The sequence below is a fragment of the Astatotilapia calliptera genome, chromosome 17 (genome assembly GCF_964374335.1).
Source record: "Astatotilapia calliptera chromosome 17, fAstCal68.1, whole genome shotgun sequence".
In the NCBI taxonomy this organism is placed as follows: Eukaryota; Metazoa; Chordata; class Actinopteri; order Cichliformes; family Cichlidae; genus Astatotilapia; species Astatotilapia calliptera.
Genome location: NC_137438.1, coordinates 15,867,106 through 15,878,116, shown reverse-complemented (window position 1 = coordinate 15,878,116; position 11,011 = coordinate 15,867,106). Strand labels below are relative to the sequence as shown.

The 11,011-nt window shown below is 39.3% G+C and overlaps 1 protein-coding gene and 1 long non-coding RNA gene across 3 annotated transcripts; both read left to right on the top strand.

Annotated features, from left to right (window-relative positions):
• The first annotated feature begins 562 nt into the window (after positions 1-562).
• On the top strand, positions 563-8,921 carry prpf38a (pre-mRNA processing factor 38A). 2 transcript variants are annotated; one of them, XM_026147403.2, is made up of 10 exons: positions 563-819; positions 2,868-3,027; positions 4,115-4,236; positions 5,418-5,503; positions 5,588-5,698; positions 6,545-6,651; positions 6,794-6,820; positions 6,920-7,011; positions 7,776-7,824; positions 8,663-8,921. In XM_026147403.2, exons 1-10 carry the CDS (start codon positions 690-692, stop codon positions 8,706-8,708), a joined length of 930 nt encoding a protein of 309 aa, XP_026003188.1. In that variant the 5' UTR covers positions 563-689; the 3' UTR covers positions 8,709-8,921. The 2 variants fall into 2 exon arrangements, with proteins under 2 accessions (XP_026003188.1, XP_080148141.1); XM_080292015.1 differs by lacking the exon at positions 6,794-6,820.
• Positions 8,922-9,486: 565 nt separating this feature from the next.
• On the top strand, positions 9,487-10,240 carry LOC145421546 (uncharacterized). Its single transcript, XR_013902928.1, has 2 exons — positions 9,487-9,628; positions 9,729-10,240. It is a non-coding gene; the product is annotated as an uncharacterized LOC145421546 (long non-coding RNA).
• The last annotated feature ends 771 nt before the right edge of the window (positions 10,241-11,011 follow it).

Genomic DNA, 11,011 nt, shown 5'->3' with positions numbered 1-11,011 from the left:
CTTCAAAATAGCTACCCTTTGCTTTGATTACTGCTTTACACACTCTTGGAATTGTCTGGATGAGCTTCATGAGGTAGTCACCTGAAATTTTTTTCCAACAGTCTTGGAGGAGTTCACAGAGATGCTGAGCACTTGTTGGCCCCTTTCCCTTCACTCTGCCATCTCATCCCAAAACATCTCGATTGGGTTTAGGTCAGGTGACTGAGGAGGTCAGGCCATCTGGCGCAGCACTCCATCACTTTAATTCTTGGTCTAATAGCCCTTACACAGCGTGGAGGTGTGTTTGGGGTCATTGTCCTGTTGAAAAATAAATAATGGTCCAACTAAACGCAAACCGGATGGGATGGCATGTCGCTGCAGGATGCTGCGTTAGCTCTGGTTCAGTGTCTTTTCAGTTTTGAATAAATCCTCAACAGTGTTGCTAGCACCCCCCGCGACCCTGAAAAGGACAAGCGGAAGCGAATGGATGGATGAAATTGAGTGTCGTTTTTTCTTTGTGTGTGTGTCATTTTTGTCCACACGCCATACCAGCTGGCGGCGGTAATGCACCGTTTCGCTGTTTGCCAACAAGAAGAAGCGGAAGGAAGAAGAAGAAGAAGTCGAACCGGAAATAATATTTACTCTTTCCGGTTTGGCGTCTAAGGTTTTCTTTTTTTTGTTCATTTTCTCCATGCCAGAATAGTAGTATCATGGCAAACAGAACCGTTAAAGACGCTAACAGTATACACGGGACTAACCCGCAGTATCTGGTGGAGAAAATCATCCGCACACGAATCTACGAGTCTAAGTACTGGAAGGAGGAATGCTTCGGTCTCACCGGTTAGTAGTGTCACCAGTGAGCTAACGTTAGCTTCATGAGGGCTCATTTTAGCAAGCGGGTTACTATCGACATTAAGCGGGCTCAGTTATATTCTTGGGGAGATAGATATTTTTAGGCAACAGAAATTATTTTATTTTAGGCTAAAAATTCAAGACACAGTCATACAAGTACAACACACATTAAGATGTGTCCTGAACTGCTCCTTGACTGTGCAAAATATTATAAACAATAAGTAACTTTAAATTAGAAATCGGAAATTTTAAATTAAAAAACTGAATATGTACATTTTGCAAATGGAATATTAAAGTGTTTGTACCATATTAGCACAGCAATGTCTGACCGTGCAATGGAAGTAGAATAAACAAAATTAAGTAACGTAAACACAGTAATTGAACTGAGTGACTATAGTTATTTAGTGTAATGTAAACAGTGACTGGAGTACAACAGTGACCAGAGTAATATAAGCAGTAGGTAAGCAGCATGATCAGTGTAGCAGCGTGTGCCGTAATAATAAATCAGATACGATATGAAATATGACAAGAATATAAAATAAGGTCCTGTTCTAGACCCTTATGGTGATGCTATGAGGGGAGTGGGGGCATGTTCTGATTTAAGCCTTGGATGGTCTGAGGATAGAAGCTCCTCTTGAGTATCTCTGTTTTTGTCCTGATAGTGCGAAACCTGCCTGATTGCAGAAGTTGAAACAGTTTGTTACTGAAGAAAGGCTATAGAAAAAATAAACAAATTTAACACATGGTTCTGTAACATGCCGTTGTGTTAAACGATGTAAATGCAAATGTTTCACCCACATTTGTGACTAAAAACAGACCTGCAAACATATTTAGTTTGACAACATTAATTCCACGTGGCTCCCAGTTTTATACAGAAGCACTGATAACACAATAGCAGCAGTGATGATAACACTGGCATAGTTTAACATGGAGCTGAACTCTGTTTACACTTACACATGCACCGGGAAGAGCAAATAGGCTTAGCTGTTACAGAGAAGCTGAGGAAAGAAAACGTGTTTCTAGAGCCCAAAAACAGCAGTTGTTCCTGTAACCACCAATAAAACCTATACTGGGAAAAAGGTGGCAGGAGCCCTTCATCAAAGCGCCTGATCAACAAACACCAAAATTTGTTTTACACAGAGAAAAATCTGCAGTAAGCCTCCAAGAGTAGTATTAAAACATGCTGTTAACTTGGTTTCATACCATGTTTATATTACACAGCTTGCTAAAGGCTGATGGCAGCCTTTACAGCCTTACCTGCAGCAAACGGGGGTCTAAAGGGAGACATGGACTGTTCTTGGCCATATTTATTTAAAGGCTTTCGTAACATTTTTCAGATTGCAATTGAAATGGTGTAAAATTTTGTGTTTATGAAATTGCATTAATATTGAAAAAGTGATGTCACTCCCAATTTGGTGCATTCCAGCAAAAGGAATAAATGTTAAAAGACCTCATCTACCTCAGAAATTAGAGACTGTTCTGGCCCTTCCTGTACAGTGTTTTTTACCAAGTCAGTGGGAGTCATTGGTTTCCAGGTCCTCCTAAAGTCCACAGTCAATTCCTTGGTCTTTGTCCCGTTGAGCTGCAGATGTTTCTGCTTGCATCACATGAGGACGGTCCCTTCTGGTGCCTCAGTTGTGCTGATGATCTTGTCAAACACACAATGTTAAAACGCACATATTGTGGTCTTTCTGTCAGGCAATCAACAATCCAGGACACAGCTTGTTGTACTACTTAGGCATTCCTTTCTTCGTCTTTCTTCATCTCCTTCTCTGATAGTTGGATACCACAGTAATTGACTCAGAGTGCTAATATGCTAATATGTGAGGGACATCACTCCCCAGTTCTGAAATGGTACTGGTAGTAAAATAGTAGTAGAACTGTAAACTTCTAATCTGTACAAGTCTGTATACCTCTGTTCATTGTCTAATTGGAAACATGTATGCAGGTGCATTTGCAGGCAACAATTGTATACAATGCAATTTGTATTTATAGTTTTTTGTTAACAATGCTTTTGTATGTTGTTTCATCCTCAGCTGAGCTGGTTGTCGACAAAGCCATGGAACTTAAGTATGTTGGTGGAGTTTTTGGTGGAAATATCAAACCCACTCCTTTCCTTTGTCTCACGCTGAAGATGTTGCAGATTCAACCTGAAAAAGACATCATTGTCGAATTCATAAAAAACGAGGATTTCAAGTGAGTTTTCTGCAGAGAGAAAAGGAGTAAACACTTATGTTGTGTTAATTTTCTCAACCAAGTTCATAGTGTATAGAATTCACTCAAACTCGTGACACTTTTAGGCACATTCCCACTATTTTGCTTAGCTAAGGTTGTAGCATAGTTGTAAAGATAACAGACCTTTATGAACATTTGACCTTAAGAAAAAGTTGCATGATATTTAGAATACCCATATATGATTTCTTATATGGCTGTATGTTATCAGTGCAAACAGTGGCATTGAGAATGGCATTTTAAATTGCTCTTTATAGCAGTATTATCACTCGAAACTTCAGATCAGTCTATTGACCTTGAAGGAGAGGTCAGAGGTCAAATGTGACAAGATTTTTAACCTTTATATGGTACTTTTTTAATGTTCAAAATACACACTTGTAAGAATCATAACTTAACTTTTTGTTCAGTTGATCTTGGTGGATGTAAGCCAAATTGTAATAGATTATTATGACCCTTGAGTTTTATCTGAATTTCTTCAAAACTTTTTAAGCTTTTGTGTTTACAAATCGAATGATGAACTCAAACACAAATGTGATGAATCACCAGGGCTCTCAAAATCGCTAGCCCGACGTCCCGGGGCTAGCGATATCTCCGGTCGGGCGACCAAAATCTATCTCAGCCCCGCCCGTCGGGCTATATGATAGCGGGGCTGAGATATTTGTACATTTCTTCAGTTAATTTGTATGAGTGAAACCTATTTTCCTCGGTTTACTTTGCTGCTGTCACATGGCTGTGTATTTGTTGAATACTTTATTGATAATGATTAGGTAAGGAAAATATGTTTCTGCTATTTTGTAAAATTGTTATTAATAAAAAGCTTTGTAAATTGTTTAAGTACTGTTTTATAGTTTTATGTGTTTTTAAATGTCTTTGTGCCTGAATGTGATCTTGCTGATTATAATGTTGCACAGCAGTTTGGTAAACTGTTGTCGGCAGTCAGCAGCGTGTGTAGCACATTTCGTGCTGGATTGATTAAGAATATATTTTTATGTGTGTAACACATAGATGAGGTATGACATGTTCGTGCTCATTTTTTTCCCTTTTCTTTTAGATATGTGCGTTTACTTGGAGCGATGTACATGAGGTTAACTGGAACTGCAGTGGATTGCTACAAATACTTGGAGCCTTTGTACAATGACTACAGAAAGATTAAGAGCCAGAACAGAAATGGAGGTGAGTTTGACAAGTTAATCTATAAATGACTGGACTCTAACTGGTGTTGGAGGGAGGTGAATGATATCGCAATATTTCAAGAAAATTTGCAATAATGATATTTCTGACATATAAAAGAAAAATACTAAACATTTTATTATTTGCTCACTGCTTGCAATCAGCAGTACTTGCAATGTACAATGTAAGTGCATGAAATGCATTCTCCATCTTTTCACATGAGCTAATGTCACTAATAAACTTCCTAATTTGAAGTGTGAATCTTATTGAAACAAGGCCCCAGCACTAGGAGCATTACAGTGTAGCAGTACTGACAGCATGAGGCAAAGGTGAGCACAAAAGTGGCATAGGTGTTTAAGTATGAAACTACTGGTTAACATTTTAGATTAACAATAATTAAAGTAATTTAACCTTGTAACTTGTCAAGAGCTTGTACAGAATTGTAATATAATAAACCTGAATTATGTTTTTCTAAGTCAATTTTTATATGTTTTATACATTTATTCAATTTATGTTATTTTATACCGAAACTTGAGACAGCACAGTCCAGAGAAGTGAGGAATTCATCAAGCATAACTTTCACCCACTAAAGAATATAAATAAATAAATTACAGTAAAATGTAATTTGACATCTTAATAAAAAAATATCTGTTTTACTTGACTATTGTTCTTCTCTTCTTTTTGTTAAAACAGTATTTTTTTTAAATTCATTGACAGTATTGATTCTGTTTTACGATTGCAAATAAAGAATTTTGACTTTTTTCTCAGAATTCTGAGAAAAAAGTCAAAATTCTGAGAAAAAAGTCAAAATTCTGACTTTTTTCTCAAAATTCTGGAAAAGAAGAAGAAAAAAAAAGGACATGCCCACTTTTTTTTCCCAGTGGCCCTAATCCTCTTCCATACAAAGCACTTGCACATACTAGTGGATTAAACTTTGCAATTTAGGACAACGTTGGCAAAAACCTTACATTGGGTGGTTGTTTATATTTGTAGGCGTTGTGCATGTATATGTACACCAATCAGGCACCGATCATTCAATGAGACACTGATTTTTTTCGTCATTGTGACACTTGTTAGTGGGTGGGATACGTGAGGTAGCAAGTAAACATTTTGTCTTCAAAGTGGATGTGTTCGAACCAGGACAAATGCGTAATTTATTTTTTTTTATTTGTAAATTATTACAGAGTTTGAGGTGATGCATGTGGACGAGTTCATCGACGGGCTTCTTCACGCAGAGAGAATGTGTGACGTCATCCTTCCTCGGCTTCAGGTGTGTTAGTGTCATTTTTGTATATCTGACCTGTTTGACGTGCCAATGTCATTGACTTTTCTTTTTTTTATGCGTGTATTACAGAAGAGGCAAGTGCTGGAGGAGGCTGAGATGCTGGACCCAAGGATTAGCGCTTTGGAGGAGGACTTGGATGAAGTAGAAAGCAGTGAAGAAGAAGATGAGGAAGAAGATAAGGTTAAAAATAAAATTATCAGTAAAAATCTACCATATAAAACTGATGCAATAAATTGGTGGTTTCTGATTGACATGTTCATTTTCCAAATATATTTCTAATGTTTAAAGAGCCCTCACTATAACAAAACACAATATGTTCAACTATCAGCTTTTGTTTAACTGCACAGTTAGCTTATGTTCAGCTTCACTGAAACATGAAAATCCATCTGTAATAGCAGTAACGTTCTGTACTGCCACAAGATGGCACCATCCATCCATCTTCATCTGCTTTATCGCGGGGGCAGCAGCCTAAGCAAAGAGGCCCAGACCTCCCTCTCCCCAGCCACCTCCTCCAGCTTATCCGGGGGAACACCAAGGCGTTCCCAGGCCAGCCGAGAGATATAATCTCTCCAGCGTGTCCTGGGTCTGCCCCGGGGCCTCCTCCCGGTGGGACATGCCTGGAACACCTCACCCAGGAGGCGCCCAGGGGGCATCCTTGTCAGATGCCCGAACCACCTCAGCTGGCTCCTTTCGATGTGGAGCAGCAGCGGCTCTACTCTGAGCCCCTCCTGGATTGCCGAACTTCTCACCCTATCTCTAAGGGAGAGGCCAGCCACCCTTCGGAGGAAGCTCATTTCTGCCGCTTGTATCCGCGATCTGGCACCGAATATGTAAAAACTGCAAACACAAGTAATACAGATAGTATTACATAGTGTAAATTAGTTCCTTTGCAATACAATGACTGGTTTAGGTTGCTCAGCTCAGTTATATAGAGGCGTCTGCATAAAATAGCTTCTATGTCCACTGAAAATGTTGTCTGTTAGTGGATTAACTGAAAAATAAAAACATGAATGAATTTGGTTGCAGATGGAGAGAATTCAGACTCCTGAGCCACATAGACGTGGTTACCGTGACAATGACAGACCTCGCCGCTCCCCATCACCACGTTACAGACGCAGCCGTTCTCCCAGACGGTACTCATTGTGCTCATCCTTACATTTTCTTGAGTCTTCATATGTTTGTGAATAAGACAAGTAGACTTGCAGAGCAACCTTTTCCCACATTGAGTTTATACAGTTGCTTTCATTATGGTAAGCTCCATTATTTCTTCTTCAGGAGGAGCAGGTCTCCAAAGAGGAGAAGGTATGACTGCGTTTTGCATTCACTTTAATCTTGTTAAAACTGCACTGCTAGTATGTGTGTCTTACAGGAATATCTGTGTTTTTTATTGTACATAAACAGCCCCTCACCACGGAGAGATCGCCATCGCAGCAAGAGCCCCCGGCGCCACCGCAGCAGGTCCAGAGAGAGACGCCACCGCTCCAAATCACCAGGTAATTAAAGGGGAGATCAGTGTTCTGTGGCCATATGGTGTAACCATAATAACAGACAGCTGAGAATGGGGGAAAATATGGGTTATTAAAGAGTCTGCAGACATTTAAGTTAAAGAAGCAACCAAATATATCATTCATATGATTTAGAACATGTATGTTCTCCATCAACTTGGAGTTCCAAAGCATTTTAGCCATTATATCTTTAACTGCTCACTTACTAATGAACAAAGCACTTTGTTTACAGTTAATCAACCAAAATTAATCGATTGGCTTGTTACTGTTATTTTTGTTATATGTATATATATGTACAGTGGTGACTCGTTTATCGTGGTAGTTACATTCTAATAATAACCCACAATAGGTGAAATCCTAAAATAAAAATAATATATGGTTGAATATATATCGGACATTCTTACCTCCAACAGGGTTTTTAAAAAAATGCATGCAAACCATAAAACACCTGAGCCAGACATTTTTGTGGGACACTCAGGATCAGGGCCAGTGGTCCACAGGATGACTTGGATTCAAATTTGTTTTCATCTGTTTATTTTTTGCAAAGATTTGTGCCACAATATCAGTGGGTTTTAAACCACTGAAATGAAGCCAGCAATCATAGAAATTCATGTTGTTCTTCTGCCATCCTTTTGGCAACTGTGTTTTAAGTTTTTAGCACTGGAAATGTTCAAGTTATTTCCATAGTTACATAAGTTTGGAAAACTTTTGTCTATAACTAAAAATGACTTGGTGTCATTGTTGTGATCCAGGTCACCACAGAAGCCACAGACATCGCAGCCATTCCAAGTCCCCAGAGAGGTGAGTATTATTATTATTAATGTATATCTGGGTAACGTTATTTGATTAGTGGGCGCTGTGCTTCCTGGTCTTGATGTCAGTGACTTCGATCTCCTCCTGTGACCAGCTTATTATCCCAGCAGGGTACCTGATCACAGGCATAGGTGTTGATAGCCCAGATCTTGTTCTTACCATTCAGTTGACTCCTTGCGTACTGCTCCTTGGGGCTGTTCATCTTGTAGCCAAACATCTCATGATCACTGCTGCCATAGATCAGCTGGTTAGTCTCGGTAATGTTTGCAGTACGTATTGTCCGTAGTGCTGCATTCACATCATCTAGAAGACCTTCAGAGGGTAATTTATGTAATCTTGGTAACCGGCTACAGAGGGTCCAGGATCCTGTCTTTCAGGTCAATTCCTCTCTCACTTAACGATACTTTCTTGATACCCGGGGCTTCATTCTCACCCAAACTTGGGTATCTACCCCTGACTTGTCGTCTTGGCTCCCCCTTGTGTTGCATTTGTGTTGTTCCTTGCCAGTCTCTAGCTGTGAGAGCAGTTTCTCCATTATACTTTCATGATTTTAATTGTCTATAAACAAGTAACTAAATTAAGTAACTAACAAGAAATAGCACAAGCACACTATACTGTGCCGTAATTTGATATGGGCTAAAGACAGAAAAGAAGGAGGAAGAAAGAGAAATGTGTATTTTTAAGCTCCAGGTTAAAAATAACAAGACAGAGAGGGAGAAGAAAGAGTTTCCCTCTGTGTGCATATTTGTATTCACCAACTCCAGTGTAGTGGTATTAGAATATTCATTGTTTATTTAACTTGGTTTTGTTTTGTTTCACGTTACAGGAGTTCAAAAAAGAGTCACAAGAAGAGTCGAAGAGGAAACGAGTGATTTTTTTCTTTCTTTTTGTTTTTATACCAAACTTTCAGAAATCTGCTTTCTAATTCCTGTGTATTTGTTTTCTTTTCCCTTGTTGTTTTTTTATGGGGGGGGGGGAGTATAAATATATAAAATATTTCATGTAAACATGTTCATTGTGCTTAGAATGTGTTTCATAATCTGATTTGATCTGACATTTCAAAAATAAAGGCCCCTAAATTGTGACTCTTCGGATGTTTTAAGGTTGTTGTTGTTGTTGTAATAGAATTAGTGGTAGTAGTAATAGTTGTTATTATTATTATTATTATTATTATTATTAACTGATAGGCAAATGAGGGAAGTTTGAAATTTGTAAATGAGATGAGGGCTGAGGGAACTGAAAGTGTTTTACCACTCCCTGATTTCCACATTTTCTTTGCATGTTTGTAACATATTGAAACACAAGTAAATATGAATTGTAGTTTCTAGAAGCGGTTAGTAGTAAGGGGTTGGGGAAACTTTGACTGTGTGAAGAGGAGTGTGCCCCTGGACTTCCCCTCGATTCCCCCGGAGGCCTGCGTTTGAGTCCAGCCTGTCCGGCCTTGACTATAATAATGACTGTAGAAGCTACCGGAGCACAGAGGAGAAGAGCTGGTGAAGCCTGGACACTGGGTGTTTGTCAAGGTCATAAAAGAAAAACATGGTCAACAACCCAGGTAGGAGGTATGATATCAGACACTGCTGTCCACACCTACTGCTGTAAAAATAGCTGAGCAAAATACCTGGTTACATCGAACTCACTGTGACACACAACGAATCCCACACCTACACAGGAGTAGTTGTAACGGATAATTGGATGTTTTAGACTGCCTCTGAAACGAATGTTTCTTGTTGTGTAGCTTGTGCACCTGCTATGCCAACACTGGCCACATCACCATTTCGACTACCATCAGGTAATTGTCCAGCCAGCCTAGCATGCATGCTGCAGATGTTTAGAAGTCCTTCGCTGTCCCCAAGTGTAACCTGTATTTCTTTCTGCATTATTGCATACAGCAGGGCATGCAGGATGTTCGGAACGTGCTGTTGAACGTTTATCCCTAACAACACTGCACCTAATGGCACTAAACCAAGCATTAGAAGGGCTCACTGGCCTGAAATGAGTCAACACTTTTCCATGCATGGTATCAGTCAGCATTTGCGGAAATGAACAGGATATTGAAATCCAACTCGAAGTACCAATCCAGACGCCGCTTTCTCGTGGAAGACCCTTCCCCTGATCAGTCTTGTCAAGGAGATCTACAGATAATTCCTTTGACTTCAGTTTGGTTTGTGCTCTGACTTGCACTGTTAACTTTGGGATTTTAAATAGACAGGTGTGTGCTTTTTCAAATCATGTCCAGTCAAGAGAATTTACCACAGATGGACTCCAACCAAACTGTAGAAACATCTGATAGATGATTACTGGAAACAGGATGTATCAAAGCTCGTTTTTTAGTGTAATGTTAAAGGCTGTGAATACTGTAAATATTATATTTTTGTTTTCAATAAATTTACAAGAATTTAAAGCGAATTTTTTTCCACTTTGCAATTATGGAGCATTATGTACAGAATCTTTGAGGTGAAAAACAACATGACTCTATTTTGCAATAAGGCTGTAACATGAGAAAATGTGCAACAAGTGCAGTGCTGTAAATGCTTTCCAGATGCAATGTATTTTTGTCAGTAAATGACAGTGACAAAGTTTTCTCATGATAGTCTGTCCTGGTTTAGCAAAACTGTGCACCTACCCTTGTCTGCCGGAAGGATGATGATGATATTACTAAGCGGTATGAGTGCCGCCTTCTCCTTGATACTGATATGCTTACTTATATATTATATATACTTATATGCTTGGGTCTTTGCATTGCTAAGACAGGCCAAAACTTTAATCCACAATAACAGTCTGAATAGGGGAAGAAGCTGTTTGTGGAAGTGTGGGACCTGATTGACCTGAGGAGTCAGCCAGTGTGTAGCGGGTCAAACAGGTGGTGGGATGCAAGACAGGAGGAGCTGGCGATGGCCTGCAGGGGTGGCAGAGCGCAGCCAGTGATTTTTTGGGTAGTGTTAATTACGCTCTGCGCAGCCTTCCTGTTCTCAGTAGTGACCCTAATGCAAAAGCAATGTATAAGTCATTGCAGTCATTGTGTAAAAGCTTACATTCTTTGTGGAGTAATTACATGCTTATCACATGTTTGCTTAGGAAAATTAGGAATTGTCTCAAAACTGGTTTGCCATATGAATGGGTGGTTCATTCCTTTAGCCATTACATTAATCATTTCATTTTTTAACAGTCAGTT

Bases quoted from the DNA above. Each gene is read 5' to 3' on its own strand.
- prpf38a (XM_026147403.2), top strand. From the start codon at position 690: ATGGCAAACAGAACCGTTAAAGACGCTAACAGTATACACGGGACTAAC. The intron at 3,028-4,114 runs GTGAGTTTTCTG...CTTTTCTTTTAG, and splicing joins ATAAAAAACGAGGATTTCAA to ATATGTGCGTTTACTTGGAG. The intron at 4,237-5,417 runs GTGAGTTTGACA...AAATTATTACAG, and splicing joins GAGCCAGAACAGAAATGGAG to AGTTTGAGGTGATGCATGTG.